This window comes from Meleagris gallopavo, chromosome 3 (genome assembly GCF_000146605.3).
Source record: "Meleagris gallopavo isolate NT-WF06-2002-E0010 breed Aviagen turkey brand Nicholas breeding stock chromosome 3, Turkey_5.1, whole genome shotgun sequence".
In the NCBI taxonomy this organism is placed as follows: Eukaryota; Metazoa; Chordata; class Aves; order Galliformes; family Phasianidae; genus Meleagris; species Meleagris gallopavo.
Window position 1 is genome coordinate 33,964,329 of NC_015013.2, and position 20,835 is coordinate 33,985,163.

Genomic DNA, 20,835 nt, shown 5'->3' on the forward strand with positions numbered 1-20,835 from the left:
GCAGGTTGCACTCCATTAGCAGTAGGATGCTGGTGAAGAAATCAAGAAGAAAATATAACCTTTATGCACTTACTTGTGACTACATCTACAGAAAACAATGATGTTTACTGCTGCTCTAAGTACCAGCATCCAAGATTGTCTGCATTCCCAAGTTGACCCTTGATTGGTATCTTCTACTTTTCAGTTTCTGAGTATACATCTAAGAACACCTTCATGTAATGAATCTTTATGTTCTTAGTAGATTGGAATTACATGCAATTGGGACTTACAGAATAGATATTCTCCTGCATACTGTAGTTGCTGGACATAGTTTTCTGAATAGACCTTCTGCATAAAGCTCAAGGAAGAGAGGGAGAGAAAGATGGTTTTCCTTGGTCATGTCTGCATTGAGTATGTTAGGGCATTGATGTGGGGGATGAGGACAACTGGATCTCAGTTTCCAGCCAGTAGTTTCCAAAGCTTAGTCTCACACTCGAGGGCAAATGCCCCAAATATGAGTATTACATAGTACTTTGATATTCAAACCTCCAACCTTTGAGTTGCCACATTAAATAACTCATGATAGGGCTCTTTTTCCCCTCCATTCCTGTGTCTTCTGCTTTTTGGTTTCTCTCTTTGCCTGTTTCCCTTCCCTTGCTACATCTGAGTCTCCTCTGTATTTCTCACTGCATCTTATCTCAATAGTCAACCTATGTGCTTAATTTAAATTTGCCATTGCAATCAAAATAATAAGGCTTTGGAGTATTCATGTCGCTGAGTCACCGCTGCTTCTGTGCAGATGCATACAGACATCACTTAAATGTTACTTAAAGAAATTCTGGGCCTTACGGCTACGGGAAAGCTAACTCTGTCTGACATAACTATGTTTTCTGTAGCCATGCATTTCATATTGCTTTCTGTAAATGAAAGTACAGAACCTTGAAATTATGCATCCCTGATGGTACTTCGCCAAGCTTCAAAAAATGTTAATATTTTCTTATCATGACCTAGAAGGGGCCACATGTGTCACCTCCATCTGCAACTGGGAAAGCCCATCCAATGTGGCTTTAAGGGTGATGACAAAGTTCTTGCCTAGTTTGGACCTTGTAAAAAGTGTGAACTGAGAAAGAGGTAGTAATCCAGTGAAGAGAGATGCTAAAGTAAACAGCTGACTTAGAGCTAAAGATTGTAGCAGATCATTTGCCACTGATCTGGTAGACATGGCTGAATCCTGTGTCAATCCTCCTTGCAAAACTCCTTGCTGTCCTAAAAAAAGTTCACACATGCAATGCAGCATACCCCTGTTGCTATTGCTTACACAAACCCAGAGTGCTGCACTTCAGAGGACAGATAATAACGCAGGATTTATGCCATGCATCTCTAACAAGTCCTAATGAAACTTTAATGTCATAGCACACTTCAGTAGATTTCTGATCTGTAAAAATTGCCCAGAGTCAAAACTTCCAGCCTATAGCTGAGTGCCAAAGGAGGTTATATTCTTCGCATCCCTTCCCACCCCTGCTAATTACTTCAAATACAGATTTAGGAGCCTAATGCTACATGATTTTAACCGGAGCATGTAGATCCAGATGTGCTCTCCTATAACTGCCTGATCTCGGGCCCCTTATAACTTTGGGGGCCCTAGTTAGCTGTTGCTAGTAATAGCTCCTAGTGTAGCTCACTCTTTGCTGGCATGGGGACTCCTTCTTTACAGCACATTTTAATTCAATAGGTCTCATTTAAAAAGAGGGATTATCTAGGATGCTCGTCTCTTATTCACAAACCCATTACATTCCCAAGATATCTATAGCAACTGGCCATATAAGAAAAGCAATTAAGAAAATGTGGATTGCTGTTTATGGTTTGATTGCATTTTGTGTTTTCTTTTTTAATGCAGGCTTTTATCTTTGGCTGTATTAGCTTTGTGCAGTCAGGCAGTTTTCAGCATGCTCCACGGAATGTGACCTCAGATGGCTTCCCCAGTTGCATATAAATTGTTTGCATGGGGCATTCCCTCACCTTCACAGTGACAGGACCTGAGGGAACATCATGGAGCTGTGTCAGGGGAAGATCAGGTTGGGCATTAGGGAAAGGTTCTTCATCAGAGGGCGGTGGGCACAGAATAGGGATCCCCAGGGTGATGGTCATGGCCCCAGACTGCCAGTGTTCAAGCATAAGTAAGGAATGCTCTAGGAAGGCTGAAAGTTATTTCTACTGTGAGAGCTACTGCACAGATAGAAGTTACTGAGGTTATCACCACACTCCCTAGAAGTTGCCATAAGCTAGAACACTCAAGCTTTTTACCATAGCTCCCTAGCTGTGGTACCATAAGCATACTCCAGACCCCATAAGAAAGAATATTCCAGGATTTATGCCTAGAGCCTCCTCAGAGCCAGAGCAACCTGGGCTGTGTTTCCTGGGGTTTTCCCTACAGATGTTGCAGCACAGGGCATCAGCCACCATGTTTCCAGAGCCCCTGTGTGCCATAACAGGGAGCTCAACCACGTGGTTTTAAGAATAGCTTTTCACAACACTTAACAGCAGGTGTTGTCAGTAAATAAATGGAAGAAACCACTGTAAGAGGTTCCTTTTTGGCTTTTCTACCCATTTTCATCAGTTTCTGAACTTCTCCTCTCCAAGGGACAAATTCTAATAGCTATAAGTAAGTGGAAAGTGCATGCGCATCAGGATTAAATTTGATTCTGTAAGAAAAATGCAGTGGTAAGATACTGCATGTTTTTTGGGTTGGCTAATTTTGTTACCCTTAAAATCCTACAATCATATTCTATTTGACTTCCATCTGACATTTCCTTAAATGAAATTATTTCTACATGAATGATTCATATATAGTGAGAGTTTCTCATAAAGTCAAACTGATAAAATATCCTCCAGTCAAATCTCCATTTATTGCAACTTTTGCCAGTGTGTTTCAGTGCAGTGTATAACAAAATTTAATGAATGACAACCCTACTATGTGAAGTACAGAAAGAAGCAAAGTACAGACATGCAGTGGTCCCCACTCATGCAAGTTCCCTCACTGCAGGCACCCAAGCTTGCTCAGAAAGTTGTTTGTGTTTAGAGCCAGAGATGGTTTTTACTCACTGCTGTAAATGGACCAGGAGCATTCACTGGCATGTCATCTATGCCTACGTACTGTCAGTTGTCACCTCACTGGTGTTTCTTAGTGTTTCTCCCCAAGTAAAAGCAGCTCAAAGAAAAACAGACTTCAAAGGAGTGTTGCTAGCAAATGCAAAGCAAAACAGAGTTCATCTGCAGTAAAGGGAAAAACATTATTTATATGAAGCTGATTTTATTCAAGCATTAAGCTTGAGACTGAAAACACAGATTCAAAGGAAGGCTTTCCAAAACACTGATGTACAAGGCTTTAAGGAATGTGTTTTTTTTTTTAAAGAAAAGATATAGTTCTTTATTTCCTTATATAGAGACTGAGATACCAGTTTCCATGAAGCCTAGCAAATAGATTTCAATCCTGAAATTAAAGGTTGTTTCTATTTCTATGGGGAGACCAATCTGCCAGATGTTCAGTTTCTGCTTTTCCTTACACAGAAATGAATCTGTAGTAAATGGAGTTTCTTCTGATTCACAGTAGTAAAAATCAGAAAAGAGTCCTATTGGCTGTCTATTAAAAAGAAATTCCGAACATGTCTATGAGAAGTCATGAATTAGAGTTCCTGAGTGCTGTGGGCATTGTTATGGAGAACTTTTTCAGATGTACCCAGCAGATAGTGTGAGCGTTTTGATTTGTCTTTTGGTTTTACTTTCTTTCCATCCTGTTTGCGTAAAAAGCAGAAAGTGACCAATCTAGTTTCCCAATAACAGGAGCATGGAAAAATGCAGTAAATTTTTAAAATCTGTCTTTAGCGTTAAGGTTTTTGGTGTTCTTTACTAAACTGACTAAGTTATCTGCCAGGTCTCATAAGTCATCGTTAAACCATGTTTACATCTTTGTGGAGCATAAAATGTGTTTACTAGCAAAGAGGAAACAGTGGTGGAATTGAAAAATGTGGGGTGAGTTGCAGTCCTGACACAAGTTGTAAGCCAATGGAGGAGTACTGCCACTAAAGTGTAATAATGAAGATGTTCTATAAAGCTACAGTGTACAAATGCCAACCAAAAGTTTGTTATGTGAAGAACTGGGCTTTCCATAATCCCAGAAGAAATTGCACCTGTGGTAGTACTTTCTGTGTACAGCTGATCAGCATTTGTTAAAATGCATGAAGGCAAACGGTATCCTGCACTGCATCAAAACAGGTGGCCAGCGGAGATAGGGAGGTGATTGTGCCCCTCTAATCTGCTCTGATGAGGCCCCATCTGGAGTACTGCACCCAGGCCTGGGGCCTCCAGCACAAGAAGGATGCAGAGTTGTTGGAGTGGGTCCAGAGCAGGGCCACAGAAATGATCAGAGGGCTGGAGCAGCTCTCCTATGAAGGCTGAGGGAGCTGGGTTTGTTTAGCTTGGAGAAGAGAAGACTCTAGGGGCACCTTATTGCAGCCTTCCAGTACATGAAGGGAGTTTACAAGTGGGAGAGGGATCAACTTTTTACACAGTCTGATAGTGAAGGTTAAGGGGGAATGGCTTTAAACTTAAAGAGAGGAGATTTTAGGTTAGATCTAAGGAAGAAATTAATTACTCAGAGGGCAGTGAGGCTTAGCACAAGCTGCCCAGAGAAGCTGTTGTGCCCCGTCCCTGGAAACACTCAAGGCGTGGATGAGGCCCTGGGCAGCTGAACTGGTGAGGGGCAGCCCTGCCAACAGAGTGGGGCTGGGTGGGCTTTGAAGTTCCTTCCAACCCAAGCCATTGTTGGATTTTATGAAAGATATAGCGGTAATGCTGATGGAACCAGGCTGTGGGGTAGTTACTGGGATGGCAGGACTGAGGAGGGAGTCACCTCTGGCAAACAGCTAATCCCTTGGTTAAGCCTCTCCACAGCAGTAACGCAATGTGCCCCTGCAGCTCAGATCTTGGCAGTTGAAAATCATTTCTCTGCTGCAGGTGGGCAAAAGTCCCAAGCTAAAGCCTCCTGACTCTTGCTGACAACTGAGTAGAAGGTTTTGTTTTCTAGTGAACCAATCATAGAGTACTGTGTGAAGCACTTGAGATCTATTTGTCCTTTTTCCCCTACGGTTTTTTGAATGGAAAGTGCTCAGGCATCATTTATTCAGACTTCTGAGTTCCTGTTTGAGGTCTAAGAAGGTGAAAATTACTTAGAAACTGCTTCTGGCTAATGTAAATTCAATTTTGAAAGCATTTAGATCATCTGAGTGCAACTTATTCAGTAGCATCTGCAATGGCAGACAGTACCCTGCGAATGAAGGGCATTTTTCAAGTGGCATGCTTAACGAACAGTGGAAGAAAAGATGGGAAGCACTAACAGCAATGCTAAACTTCAGAGAAATCAGGAGATTCAAATATTTGCCATTACCTTTAATTCATTTTCTTTCAGTTGTTCATCTATACAAAATCAGTTTCCTCCAGCCTTAAGTTGTTTAAGTGCATGTGGTGATAGATAGCGGGTTTTCTTTCAGCTCCAGCTCCTGGAAGCATATTACTAAGTGAGAATCTTGATCTTCATTATTGACATGAAAGGTAAATGGGGAAAAAAAAGTAATTCTCGTTTCCATAGCTGCATAATAAATATCTAACACCTCCTTTTCCAAATAGCTCAAAGCTCTAGACAGAGATTAAGTATTACACTATTGTTTTGTATTTTGAAAGGAGAAATAAGGAATAGAAAAAAAGTCTTAATATTGTGGCAGTCTGTGGATTCTGTCTGTATTCTTTAACCCGGAATATTAAAACTTGTGTATGTACAGAAATACACGCAGTGTATGAAAGGAGAGTCATCTGCAAGAGTGGTAGGAAAGGGTTTATTAAGAATAACACACAGAGTGATATATAGGCAGTTGGTGTAAAGGGTGAGTAGGCATAGAATATGTAATTTCTGCTCTACTGTAAACTAGAACCCCCACCTTTTTTACAGGGACCATCTCTCTCTCTCTCTCTCTCTCTCTCTCACACACACACACACACACACACACACACACGTGCGCACACACATACACCACAACTGAAAGCATAATAAATCCATCTGGGGCATACAACACAGATTAATCCCTGAAATCATGTACTCCCAAAGTCTGGCACTTGTATATTCCAGTCATTTGGTGAAGAGTTGTGCTTTCAGTGGCTTTGCAAGTTATTTATCTTGGCGAAAAGACTTGGGGCCCTGGAACGGTAAAATAACAGGCCTTTTCCATCCCTATTTACAGGGATTATTTGAATTTTAACTTTGGTCTTTGTTATCAAGTCAGCATTTTTCATTGTCTGCTTGGATCAGCTCAGCATTGGACATTGTTTTTAATCACGGAAATGAGTTTTTTTAGTTGTCTGTTTATAGACATCACAAGGCTCTTATGCAAATGTCAAGCTCAATATATGTAGAAATATGATATATGGAAAACAAAAACTGAGCTCTTGTGACAGCATGTGCCACACCAGCAAACTTCAGGCTGTCCTGAGATGATAGGTTTTCACTTCTTATCTTAGCCGCTGTCAGATTTGAGTCCTTGTTGTCCTCCCTTCACATCACTGAATCCTGTCACATCTCCTCTTAAAGCACCTCCCTTCTTGCTACACATGAATCCCTTAGCTCTTTTCTTGACATTTTGTTGACTTAACAGAAGCAGCTTTGTGTGCCTTGATTGTCTCCTGTCTCTTCCAGCCCCTTGCCTTCCATGCAACATAAGAATCTTCTTTTTGCACTTCTGAGCTGTAACAATCCTCAGTTTGTACATTGGTAAAGTAATGGGATCTCAATTTTATCAGACAATCATTTTAGTTGGAATGGACCCTTAAAGGCCACCTAGTCCAGCTCCTCTGCAATGAGCAGGGACACCTACAGCTACATCAGGTTGCTCACAACTCCATCCAGCCCGATCTTGAGTGTCTCCAGGGATGGGGCTTCCACTTCCCCTCCATGCATCCCATCCCAGTGCTTTATACAACAGGTTGCCCAGAGAGGTGGTGGATGCCCTGTTATCTGGGGCTTCTTGGTGTTAGTAGAGCAGAAATGCAGCTTAAGCCTTCAGTATGGACGGGGCTTTCCATGGTATTTTTGTTGGTTTTCTTTTTCAGATATTTTCCTACTTTTCCCAATCATGCCCATTTTTTTCATTCAGTTCCTACAGGGTCCTTTTCTAGTGTCTACCTCTGAGTCCTTCTCCATGCTACCTTAAGGCCTGCAGCAACCACTGTTTCTGTGTGCGTAGCAAACAACTGCCTGTGATGGATTTGGAGCAGCTCTGTAATTATTTATTAAAACTCTGCACTGTCCTCATTACTCAGATGTTTTTCTTGTAACTTTCCTTGGCTTAACACAGCAGGAAACATTGGAAAAGCAGGCAGGAACAGAAGGGATCTCCAGTTAAGACAGCCGCCTTTAAATGGCTGTGTTCTTCTCCTCTTGCAGAGGGATGGATATATGCCACAGACCTCAGCATAGCTAGCCTCAGCCTCCTGAGACTCCCGTGGGAATTAAGTGATGCTACCTGCAGAGAAAATGATGATCTTCTCTGTTACCACTCTGCAGCAAAAAAAGACTGCAGAAGAAAGCTTAATGAAATCATTAGCTGTCCTTCCTGCAGACAATCCATGGGCCAGTGCAGCTGACATGAATGATTTTTCTGTGCTAAATTATAGCAGATAGTAGATAGTTGAATGACAGCACTTAATTGCTTATGAGATATCAAGCATACCGGAGTTTCATAAATCGATGAAATTACAGTTTTTCTGGGTAAATATTTAAAGTAGAGTGTTTTTTAATATAGAAAGGTAATAATATTTGAATGAAAGACAATATGATGATGCAACTGTTATATTTTTTCACAGAATAAATTAGGGGAAGGAGCATGATAGGGCTACATAGAGGCAAGGAACAAAATATTTAAGAGAGAAGTAGAGTGGGGAAGAGAGGTAAAAAGAAAAGAACAAAAGAGAATTTTTTTACTTTTCTGTTTCTTCATGATAATTTCAATGAAGGTCCAAAGTTCAGAGCACCAACGACTCACAGGGAAACCTGAGCATATATTGCAATATAGGCAGAATGAGTTTATTTTGTGGCACAATGTACATCTGGGTTACTTTATAATGAACCAATTTTACAAAGGTCACTTGGTCACACTAAAATAAAATTGAATGTTTTATCCATCTAGATGGTGAGAAAGCAATCTTGAAAAATCATCTTGATCAAAATCCACCAGCACAATGGGGCACATCAGACCCTTCCAGAACAAGCAAAGATCCTATAGAAGACATCAACTCTCCAGAACAGTAAGTAGCATGATGTTATGTATCGGTAGAGAAAGAGACACTCCGCAATCTTTCATGTATACATGTGCTTGTGTGCTCACACTTTTTGAAATACAAATTCCATCATGGACATCACTCACTCTGCTGATAAAATATTAATTAAGATCAGTACATTTTATCAAAAGCTATATCTCTCTTTCAATTGTTTTTATGAAAAGGCCTTCACTGAAATCATTTCCAGCCAGGAAACATCAGCACAGGAGGTGTGAATGGCAACCTCCTGAAGAACCAGCAGGCAGAATTGCTGTCCTGTGATGCCTCCTTGCTTCCAGTTCACCATCCCCACCAAAATCAAAAGATGTTGGAGTCACTAAGTCCTTCAGTGCACCAAAACAATCTAATGTACTTTTTCTCTTGTCAGAAACACCCATTGTACGAGGTCTAACCACCAGCATAAAGTACAGATGAGGATGAACATGGGTACACACCCACATTATGACTATTGTCAACAGTGCAGGTCTTTCCACACACAAGCCATAGTGGTTCATGATGTGCATAGTCTTTTGTTTATTGTTCTGGTCTTAACCTAACCTAGAAACAGAAACAGTCTTTGAGCTTTTCAGTGTTACCATAGCAGCTGAATCTGAGTAGGGCATGGAAAGTTTTTCACTAGAAACAATAATAGTGTGTCTGGAATCAGAGTATGGCACGAAGCACCAGTTAGAGTCATAGAGGAGAGAGGGTCCTATGGTATCAGCTTTGCTTTCCAGAAACCTATATAATAAATTCATATACTACACTTTGTATCAAAAGAGGGGTGGCCAGCAGGGAGGATGAGGTGATTGTCCCCCTTTACTCTGCCCTCATGAGGCCCCATCTGAAGAACACTGTCCAGGCCCCACTCCAGCACAGGAAGGATGTGGAGCTGTTGGAGTGGGTCCAGAGAAGGGCGGTGAGGATGATTAGAGGGCTGGAGCACTTCTCCTATTGAGAGAGTTGAGCTCTTTTAGCCTGAAGAGAAGGCTCCAGGGAGACCTCATTGCATCCATCCAGTACTTGAAGGAAGTCTTATAAGAAGGAAGGGGACGGAAATTTTACACGGTCTGATAGTGATAGGATAAGGGGGAATGGCTTAAACTAGATGAAGGGAAACTTACATTAGATATTAGGAATAAATTCCTTACTCAGAGGGCAGTGAGGCACTAGCACAGGCTGCCCAGAGAAGCTGTGGGTGCCCCACCCCTGGACAGTCTGGATGGGGCGCAGGGCAGCCTGAGCTGGTGGGGGGCAGCCCTGCTCATGGCGGGGGGCTGGAGCTCAGTGATCTGGGTCCCTTCCAATCCAACCCAATCTATGATTCTACGATTCCATGGTATGATTTGATATGATTCTCTAAGATCTCAACAAGTCTTGCTGCAGGACAAAGATGAAGGAAGCACCATGCTTGTTTGGACCTAAAATAAACTCTTTCCCTAAAGTATCCTAGTTACGTTGGCACGTAATCTGAGCTGAGAGCTGTCAGACTCCTGTTTGGTACCTGGGCAACTTAAAAGCTTGTTAAACAGAATAAATTAAAAAAATTACCAGTCTGAGTCATGTGTTACATCAGTGTCAGCAAACCTGATTTCCTATAGCAGTTATTGCCTCATATTACCTGGTCCACGAAAACACATGGAGTTTTAACTGTGTTCTGACACTGCACAAAAATGAACAATCCAGAGCTGTAGAGAAACTAACCTTCACATAAGTGTGCACACACACACACGAAAGCCCCCATCAGTAAAAATATCTTGTTATTTCACAAAAACAGAGCCCTCACTGAGCAAGCTCTTGAGACTTCAGGAGGTCAGCAGAGTGCCTTAATGCTTAGCTATTAGACATGTGTCTTTTTCCAGCACCATTTGTAAGAAATAACGTAGTTTGAGTAGATGAACGCACTCACCTACATGTGACTTAAGAGAGATACTAAGAAAAAATCTGATACTTGGATAATCTAGTTCTCCTGATACAGAATTAAAAAAAATAAAAAAGGCCTTTAGCCTCTTGGTGAACACAGAAGTTCCTCTAGGCTAGCAATGACTGATGAGAAGACTGAGATTTCCTAAAGGTCTTAAGAAACAGGTCAGCACAAATCTGAGCAGTCACTGACATTTCTGGAAAGTAATTAGTGAAGTCCTGCTAAATCAGAGCAGTGTCGTTCAGCACTTGCAGAGCTGTGTCTGTGCCATGTCCGAGGGTCAGGTCTTCCCTGAGGATGCATCAGCACTTTGGTTTACCAGAGCTGCACAGTTCAGGCTCAATGGACTCACCCAAGAGAAGCACAGAAATCTTCAGGACCAGGGTTTTATCATCCCGTCTCTTCATCTCTTTCCAAACTTTGTGTTTTTAAAGAACATCCTTATTCATACATGCTCTTTTTCCAACTTTTATGGCAGCATTTTTGGCCTTCCAGGTTTATTAAATATAGCATTTTTATTTTAAAAAGTCCTAAAGATAAGCTATAGTTTGTGCTTTTTCATTTCCCTGTGTACACAGAGTATGTGACAGAGAAGTAGTTACATACCCTATAACTTTAGTTGAACCTGTTTCTTATTATTAAGAATAGAGCTGGAGGTTACAACTGAATAAATTATTTCCTTTTTGCCACAAACCGAAGAAAGGAGGGCGTTAACAGTATAATTTACCTATAGAAGTGTTAATTCATACCTCCTCTCCAGAAAAAGCACCCTAACTTTGTCTTGTTGACAACACTCTGGAGATTTGATATCTTTCATTATGAACATTCTTGTAGAGCAGAGAGAATAGTTTTTGTATTCTATCGTATCATGAAAAACATTGGGTTTGCCTTGACTAAGATCCATTTATATCCATGCACCTATGGAAAATTAAGACTATGATTAGAGCGAAGCCTTACCATGTGAATGTAGGTGCTTAACAACTCCCTTTGCCTCTCACTCCCTCTCCTGCTGGTTGGTTATTCACAGTGCCATGTAAAATTTGCTGTTTCTTCCATTCTTTTCCCTGGGCAGGTGACCTGTTCAAAAATATAGGTGCACCGTAAGTGCGTGTGGTACTTTGGTACCTGTGTTATCACTACAGTGTGCTATAAGGTATATTATTTGTATTCCAGCTTGATAGTGCTTTAATATCTAAAGGTCGCATCAGGCAGCTTATCTGTACTGTGGCCACACATTCAATGGGAAATCTTCTGTAACCTAAGAGTATTTTTCTGTGCACCCTCATTCCTGCATGTTGTCCCATCATATCAGTCGTAAATTACATTAATTAATTTTTGGCACAGAGTAAAACTAATAGATTTCTGCCAGACCCCACTAAAAGCTGCCACTTTGGTAGACTGTTTCCTATATGTTCTTACTTTCGTAACCTCCAAAGCAGCTAGTCACTGTGTAACCCATGTAATAGAGTTATAGAATGGCTTACGTTGGAAGAAATCTCAAAGCTTATCCTATTCCAACCCCCCTGCTACAGGGAGGGTTGCCACCCACTAAATCAGGCACCATATCAGACTGCCCAGGACCCCATCCAGCTTCATCTTGAACACTTTCAAGATGGAGCATTCATCCACAGCTTCTCTGAGCAACATCTTCCAGCACTCCACCACTCCCTCTGAAAAATTTCCCCTGACATCTAATCTAAATGTCCCCTCTTTTAGTTTAAAATCATTCCCCCTTCTATTGTCACTGTCTACCTATTAAAAAGTTGATTTCCCTCCTGTTTATAAGCTCCTGTGGAGTACTGGAGGGTCTCTCCAGAGCCTTCTCATTTCCAGGCACAGCTCCCTCAGCCTGCCTATGTTTTTGAGCTAAAATTTTGTTTTTATCAGCATTTAAAACACAGACAGCTATCCTGTTGGGGCCAGTTCTGTCAATGTTAGTAACCAAAATTCTTATTAAAAATGTTGATTGTGACTGGATAATTGCATTACAGCCAAATGCCTTGGAATGAAAGTGTCTCCTTTGTGAAGTTTCTCTGCTGATGGTACTTCATATGATCCTACCCTACTCAAATACATTGTAAAAATGCAGTGGCTTGAGACTGGTTAGTTTACTTGCTAATACAGTATCTTGCTTTACTATGGAGCTTTAGAACTTTTCCAGCTTCCCAGCAGCTGCAAAGAGATCAACATCAATGGGCTGGAGAATCGATTGAAATTATCTCAGTTCATACACTCCTGCAGATCTTAAGAGGTTTGACTGTGGCTGCATTTATTTCACCTTCCTCTCTTACCAAATAGATCCCATCAGTGGTTTTGTATTGCAGAACCAAAAGATCTTTCATATGCTGCTGCTGCCTTTGCAGCTTCATGCCCAGCATTCCCATCTGAATGCCTAGAGAGGCGGTAGATGTCCAATCCATGGAGACACTCAAGTTCAGTGTGGAGGGGGCTCTGAGCAACCTGATGTAGCTGTAAGTGTCCCTGTTTGTTGTAAGGGAGTTCCACTAGATGACCTTTAAGGGTCTCTTCCAACTCATACAATTCTATGATTCTGTGATTCTGTAACCTGCACTGCATTGTGTTCCTATATGCAATTTCAGGCAAGCTTTTGCTCGAATCTATTTATTCTTAATAAATGACGATTCTGTACATAGCTGGGGATGTGTGCTGTTCTAACACCCTGATGAGTAATTGCCCTGTGTGTGGAACCTTTACTTTCTGCCTCCTGCAGTGATTTTAGGAAGGCACCAGTACTCACCATTCCTGTCCCTATCTACCTGACCATACGCTCTGACATATCTGTGTTGTACAGCCAATCTGAAACAAAGTGCATGATACTTGGAAAGTATTGACAAATCTGGCAGAGTGGAGGAGGAGGGAAAGTATCAATACTGGGGAAGAGAAAGAAAACATGAAGAGTGAGGCAAGGCTAAAGATTTACTTTCACTTGAGGAGAAAATAGCACTTTTTGTTTGTTGGTTGGTTACTTTTGATTGTTGGATGTTTATTATTATGAATCTCTACCCAAGAGTCTTGCCTAAGTTCTTAATTGTGTTCTAGTCTCCAGGCTACCCTCCTCCGCTTCAATTCCAGGAACCAAGTTTTCAAGTGAAAGTAAATTCTAAATACAGTTAAAGCAAAATTTGCCACCCACTGCAGCCACCGTGTGCATAGCCAAATAAACATGCTTTGTCCATGCTACGGCTAGCACTTAAATGGGTGGAAGAAAGCCATTCACTTGATAATTATGCAACTAGATTCTCTTGGAATAGCTTTAAAAAGCTCTTTAGTGAAAAGTCTGTAGCAGTCGAACAAAGTAAGTGTTTCCACCGGTGGGAAAATAAGCAAGGGCAATTCTGTGCCTGACCCTGCAATGAGAGGCAGAATTACAATCTGTAGCCATGGGCTAATAAGGATTCAGTGCATGGCAGCAGCAAGCTGTACCCCTTCTGCACTCCTTGGGAACAGGTCTGAGTTCATTGATACCACCAAAAAGAGTCAGGAACGGTGGTAAAATAACAATGAGTGGATTTTGGTTTATCCCAAGGATACTAAACCAGCAGTACAATCGCTGGGGGTTAATATTGCTGTAAACTTTTAAAAAGAGTTTGTGGTGGAAAAGATCCTGAGGAAGAGTCTCCTGGCCAGACAGACTGCAGCTTCTTCTTCCCCATCTGTTCCCCATCTCTTCCCCATCTCCCACAGCAAGCCTTAGTACTGTAGTAAAGAGGCTAAGTATCATTGCATCTCTTTCTCTTTGAATTGGATAGATTTACTGCTTGGTCCTTGAGAACTGCAGTGGATGCTGTGGTAGCTGCCTCCAGTTCCTAATGCAGGGCAAAAAGAATAGAAGTGTTTGAATCAGACAGGCTATCCAAAGGCAAGCTTCCAAACATATACTTCTCATAAGGGTCCGCCTATACAGCAATTATGGAAGATTACAGGGAAATGTATATTTAAAACTCTGTTGAACAGTTCCTATTCCTTGTATGGGGGGCATTTTTCTTCTGCAATTAAAAATCTGACCTTCAGTCAGCTATCACTTTGACAGCTGTCTTCTCTTAAAAAAAAATCCCTCCTTATTTCAAGAGCAAATGCCTCCAAATGCAGAAACAGTCCTGCTATGATATCACCTCAATGAATAAAACCATCTCTTGCACTGACAAACCTCAACTGGGTTTTGGTTTTGTGGGAGGTGTTGGTATATCCAGAGCATGGGGTGAGCAGAGCCTTGTCATGGCTCTGTCCTCTGCATGGAGAGGGGTTGGTTGGGCTGGTCACGATCATGATTTGGTGCCCCTTAAAAAAAAGAAAAAAAAAAGAGCACCCTAACAGTTATGATGACGTCAGTTTTCTAGGAAAATTGGATTCTTAAATGCTGAATTTCACTGTAGGTGGTGGAACAGACTGCAGCCCCACAGCACTGTGTGGGAACTTGAGAGCAGTCAGCTCCTTAAAAGCGCAGACCTAAACTGCAAAGACAAACCACTTGGAACAACCCAGCAATCTGAACTCATTCCCTCTCTGCACCTGTATTTGCCTTAGCTGGAGCTGCAAAAATGCCATCTTTAATTCTGACATCCTTGTGCTAAGTGATGCATGGCTTAAAGATTTGTCTGTGACCTCATGCGTGTCTGTGCAGATAGCCAGTGCTGTGCGTGCAACAGATCACTTTGCAAGGAGCAGAGGATTACTAAGCCATATGCCCTCCTTGCAATTTAAGGCTTTCCCTTTTTCCAGTACCAGCAGTCAAATAATTAATCTGAAAGTTCCTGGGAATTTCAGAAGGCAGTGGGATGCTGAGAAGGCTCCGTTAGATTCTTGTGTCATGTCTAGCCTGTCAGAAAGACTCCCGAGGGAAATAATGTGGTGGTGGCATCACTCAACAGCAGTGAGAGCGGCACTCATGGCATTAACTCTCTCTATCCCAACAGCAGGAAATATCCTTGCAGCAATCTGCAAACATTTCAAGCAGACAATAAATGGCATTCTGGAGAAGAGGAGGCCCAGGGGAGACCTTATCACTCTCTACAACTCCCTGAAAGGAGGTGGTAGTGAGGTGAGGGTCATCCTCTTCTCCCAGGTAATAGCGATAGAATGAGTGCAAATGGCCCCAATTACACTAGGGGAAGTTCAGGTTTGATATTGGGAAAAACTTCTCCAAAAGAGTGGTAAGGTAGTGGCACAGGCTGCCCAGGGAGGTGGTGGAGTCACCTCCCTGGAGGTGTTTGACAAATATGTAGATGTGGCACTGAGGGACATGGTTAGTGTGCACGGTGTGAATGGGCTCACGATTGGACTAGACGATTTCTAATGGTCTTTTCCAACCTTTGCGATTCTCTGATTTTCCCTTGGCTAACACTTCTCTTCCTCTGTCTCTCTCAGCATACAGCGTCGGCTGTCCTTGCAGCTGCCCATCCTCCACCATGCCTACCTGCCCTCCATAGGAGGAGTTGACGCGAGTTGTGCCAGCCCCTGTGTAAGCCCCAGCGCCAGCCCTCGGCACAGGCACGTGCCACCCTCCTTCCGAGTGATGGTTTCTGGGCTGTAGGAAGGAGAGATCAGTGCTTCCTGAACTGCTTTTAAGTACTCAAAGACTGGTCTAAACATCCGACATAGAACTCTGCTACAAGCACGTGACATTGGCTCTGAGCACAGAGGAACTACTGCTGAGGCCACCGCCACAGGAGTGCCAGGGTAGCTCATGTGGGAAGGCGAAGGAGGAGGATGCGAGGAGCTTGATCTGTAGCCTTATTCATGGAGTTTTTATTTCTTCACGTAGAAGTCACTGAAAACATTTCTTCCCAAATTTCTACTAGCAACAAGGAGGCTGGGAAATACGAATCTTGCAAAAAAGACTCTAGGAAAAACACTCAAATGTCACTGAGCTTTACGTGGCTGCTGAGAACATGCAATTCTATACTGTATCCATGTAAGGAAAAATACAGTGATTGAGCTATAATGTATTTATTGAAATAGATACACTCATTTTTACAAGAGTTGTGTTAAATTGCTGGAAACATTCTGCACTGGTTAGTCTTGCTTGTTTTCATTTCAGGGATGATGTTCTGTAGGAAAGAAGGAATGTGAGAAATGGTTCCTCGGGTGCCATTGAGACTGCAGGGTCACCTCAAACTAACAACGGTACAAGAAGCCCGAGCAGGGCTGAAGTTACAACAGGAGAGAGCTGCTGATGGAATCACAGTACTTTGCCCTTCTCCAAGGATGGCAGCCACTGCTGGCCATCGGCAGCTTCGGTTTAATGAGGTCTCAGAGCAAGCACCACCAACCATAATGTACTAAACTGCCTAGAAAAGTCCTCAGGCTGAGGACAGCTGGGTAGTAAAGTCTTAATGTCACAGGATGGATTGTTTTCATAGTTTGTTTGAATTATGTCACACATAATTACAATAAAAATAATTTAGTGGACTGGGGGTGGGGGTTAGGGCACAGCACTTTGCCGCTGCAGGCAACACCTGCAGAGCACGTAGATGTGGCCATACACTATGTTTGCTTCGTGCCTGCTTGTGTGACAGTCGTGGCAGACAACAGAGAAAACAGATCAAATTTACCAATAGAATATTTCATTTGAATCTTGAGAGGGGGAAAAAAAAAAAGAATAAAAATAAAAAACAACTCAAAAGCATGGTTTTTACACTTTAGCTCTATCCCCTGAACCGAAGTAATTAGGAGGAACAATAGTGGCGCACCATCTGGACCAGCTCTGGAGCCAAGCCTCCAGGCACAGGTGAGATCCAAGTGCAGCTTCTTTTTCCAAGGAACTGGAAATGTGGCATCTCTCTGCCAGGGCTGCTTGCTAGGAGCAGGGGGGAAATACCGAAGCATCCACTGGGCTCTCAGTCCTCTTTGACCAATGCCTGTGCACCTCAGACCAGACCTTGGGAATGACGTTTCTACAAAGGTTTACAAATTAACCATGGCTAAAGCACAGCTAAAAAGGTCCATTAGCTGAAGGACTTAACTGCAGCTTTGATGAGCTGGCATATATCTCCATTGAAAATAGAACACACCTCATAGTGGCCAAAACCGATGTGAATATATATCAGAATCTTACAATCAGGAGCATCACAAAATGTTTCACTTGGCACATACGGTAAGAGAGGTTATGGAAATATCTGTAGCTTTTAGAACAAAAACATGTAAGTATAAACACAGATAAAATAGAACTCATTACTCTGTTTAAGCACTAAACACTGACGTCACTCAATGTGTGTTGACAGTATTCTCTTGCTTTATTAATATCATCAGGGCCTGGTTTATTTTAAAAGGAATGTTAATTTTTAAAAAGAGAAAAAATACAATATTGTATATAATGTATACACAAAGATCTCTGTAGAAATATTATTCCAACTTAGCAGGAAAAAAAAAATCGGAAGTATCGGACCATTGGAGGTGAGTGTGTGTGTGTGTCTGTAACTTCGTGAATACTGACTGTGTGACGTTTATTAGGTTTAAACCATGCAGTACATTCTTTGTCTCAATGATACTGTAGTTTCTCCCATAACATTTTTTTTACTTTACTGCAGATAACAAGACCAACCAAGTGAATATAGCTATTTAATGTTTCTGTTCTTTTATACTGCAGCAAAAATGTACTGTAAATTTATGAAGAGGCTGTGCCCCAATGGCATTTTCCAATGATGTTAGTGCACAAATGCTTTAAACTAGACTGGAACTGCCAGAATAAAATGTAAATGAAGAATTTCTTGTATAACCTTATACTGCATGAGATCAATTTTTAATAAATTGTTGCAAATCTGTTTTTATGAATAAAATATAGAAAACCTAGCTTTTTGGACTCAGTGTCCTCTTACCCTACAGCAGAACTGTTCTATATATGCATATATATATGTATATATACCTTTACATAAAAGCCTTCCCTGGAGAAGGACAAATCCTATTATAACACCACACTGTAATAAAAGTCACAGTACAAATCCATGTAGTTGAAGGGTTCACATCTAGAGAAAACAGATAAATGGGTTTCTGTCCTGAAATACAATCATGGCATTGTTCAGGAGTGAAGTCTAAGCCCTTTTTCAAATGGGAAAATAGCATATATTAAATATATTCCAAATATTTACTTCCATGCCTAACTAAATATGTACACTATTCTCTCTTGCACCATAGAAAGTGTGAGTTCAGGAGAAGGAAGAAAAATTGAACTTTTTAGGTAAGTTATTGAAGCTGAGGCAAACTTCTAGCTATATACATTGGTCGCTCTGAAAATAATGCCTCCTGTAATCTTCCATGGAAACAACAACAGGTTCAAAGGACACAACAGCTCTGTTTGATAGAGCAAATTCTCAGCTACAAAACACTATTTTTCAACACAGTCACCAATGCGAGCTAAGCATTTTCACCAGCAATTAACAGCCTGTATGTTGCATTCACATACATCTGTACCAGAGGAGGTGACTCATTGTCACTGCCACCACAGCTGAAACGCAGCACCCACTGCCTCACTGTGCTCACATCCACTGTTTGGTCTCCATAAACATTCAGCATGCATCGATGAATGTCAGTGGGTGCCATTTTTTTCCACATGGAGGAAATCTGTAACACACATTTACTTCCATGGCAGACACCATTGTGCCAGACTGCCCCTCTGCTGCCATCTATCACACAGGAGCAAAATGTAATGGAATATGGATGGGAAGGTTCAACTTCTACTACCATACCACCAACATCCACCTCTGATGTCACGGGCCAACATAATCAAGGCATTACCTTCGGAGCAGCCCTTGTGCTCCAGAGAATGAGAAGGCTATGAGGATGATCACCAAATGTTTCATGAAGCAAACATTAAACCTCTTCATCCAGTTTTGCACAGATTTTGAGTCCTAAACCCATCTCTTCTCATGGCAGCATACGAGGAGGGTAGGTGCATGGAGTGAGGTGGAGAAAGGAGCATTTTATTTTACTTGCTTTTTTTTCAACAGTAGAACTCTCAAACCTGCATATGCAAGAAGTATGAAGGAACTGAGAGCCATGACAAATGTGTTTCCTGTAGATTTCTGATGCAACTGAGGAGTGCTGCAGAACACATGCTAAGGAGAAAATATGAGTGTGAAACCAGCAGCATGGATCATGGATCTCAATGCACTGTACCAGATGGCAGGAGAAACTCACACAGATACATCAAAGCTCATTCAGAAAAAGAAAAAAAGAAAAAAAGAAAAAAAAAAAAAGCGTAGAACAACTCTATTGTGTTCTACATTCAGCCAAAAATGGTGGGAGGATGTGAGCAACTTAGAGCGCTTCAGGAATAATAGGAAATAAGAACAAAATAAATCATTGCTCTGAGAGGTCAAGAAAGTAAGGGGAAGACGTCAAGGAAGTAAGTTTACTCAAACCACTGAGTGTCTGCAGCAAGTACACTTTCCCTAAAATCATTGACAGTGCCATTGAATTCACAAAAAATTAGCAATTTTGCAGAAACTTTCAAAAAAATTTTATTACTTTCAAAAATAATTGATGGCACTGAGGATGATGAGGGAAGAGCAAGAAAGACTCTTCTGTTTTTTTTTCAAAACACATAACATCTTGATGTTTTATAATCAAATCTCTTTTGAGAACATGCTCGTTTATCACAAATGCCAATACAGCATATGTTTCTCCCCAAGATTGGATTAGTGTTCCTGGTCCTTTCTGCTCAGGCTTGCCTAGGTGCTGGAGGACCTGTCCCTTCCCTTCCACAGTACCCTGCTGCTATCAGCCCAAAGGATGGGCCAGGCCTGCCTCTTGGTGGGCTCACTCTCACTACCACTGTCTTATTTAATTGAGATTTGCTTCTTGCTTTCTGAGAAGACTGACAGGTTTATTACAGTGCTTTAAATATCATGATTTTTATCTGAGTTCATTTCTCATATTTACTGACTGCCTCTTCCATCAGTAGATATGGTGAATGGCACTTATACCCATTACTTTAATGTACACGAATACTATTCACAAATGAATTCCAAGAGCACTCTGCCTCTTGAGCCCATTGGGATCCTGCTCATGCTTCGCTACACTTATTTCTGCTCCATGCTTACATGAGGGCATTGCTGGACTAGAACTGCAATTGAAGAGATGGGGAGAAGACTGCTGGAACCTTGTGCTGGGTTGCTGGCACTGGCATCCCGGTTGCCTGTACACTACATCAGTAACCTCTCTTAACAGATGATTTGAGCCACTAGCTTTGCTAACTGCAACTAATTTACTCAATCCCCTTACAACGAGGTGCTGAAATTAGTTGACTGAAGGGAAAGAGCAATGGGTAGAAAAGAGGAGAAAGGAGAAAGGGATCTCTGTAAGCATGTCCTTCACCATCCCCAAGAAGATGGCCAACACTGACTTCATCAGAGCCAAGCATAACACATGCATTTAGACAAAATACTGGAATTCAGAGGCTAATTGGTTTTCACTTGCTTGTTTATGCAGCAGCAGCCCTGTACCCTCTTGCATAAATTGCATAGTGTATAAATAAGAGTGGTACTTGCTACCAAACTTTCACAGATATTTTACTTAGACAAATGAAAATAATTTAAAAAATAATAATAATAATT

General features: G+C 41.6%; 1 protein-coding gene across 1 annotated transcript in view; it reads left to right on the forward strand.

The window, feature by feature from the left end:
- LOC100548027 (gamma-aminobutyric acid type B receptor subunit 2) overlaps nt 1-18,087 on the forward strand; it is a 37,275-nt gene extending 19,188 nt beyond the window's left edge. The window contains exons 5-6 of the mRNA XM_019613897.2: nt 8,211-8,328; nt 15,650-18,087. Of these exons, the coding sequence (XP_019469442.1) occupies nt 8,211-8,328; nt 15,650-15,815 (284 nt within the window). The 3' untranslated portion in view covers nt 15,816-18,087. The remainder of the gene's footprint in view (nt 1-8,210; nt 8,329-15,649) is intronic.
- Nucleotides 18,088-20,835: the final 2,748 nt, after the last annotated feature.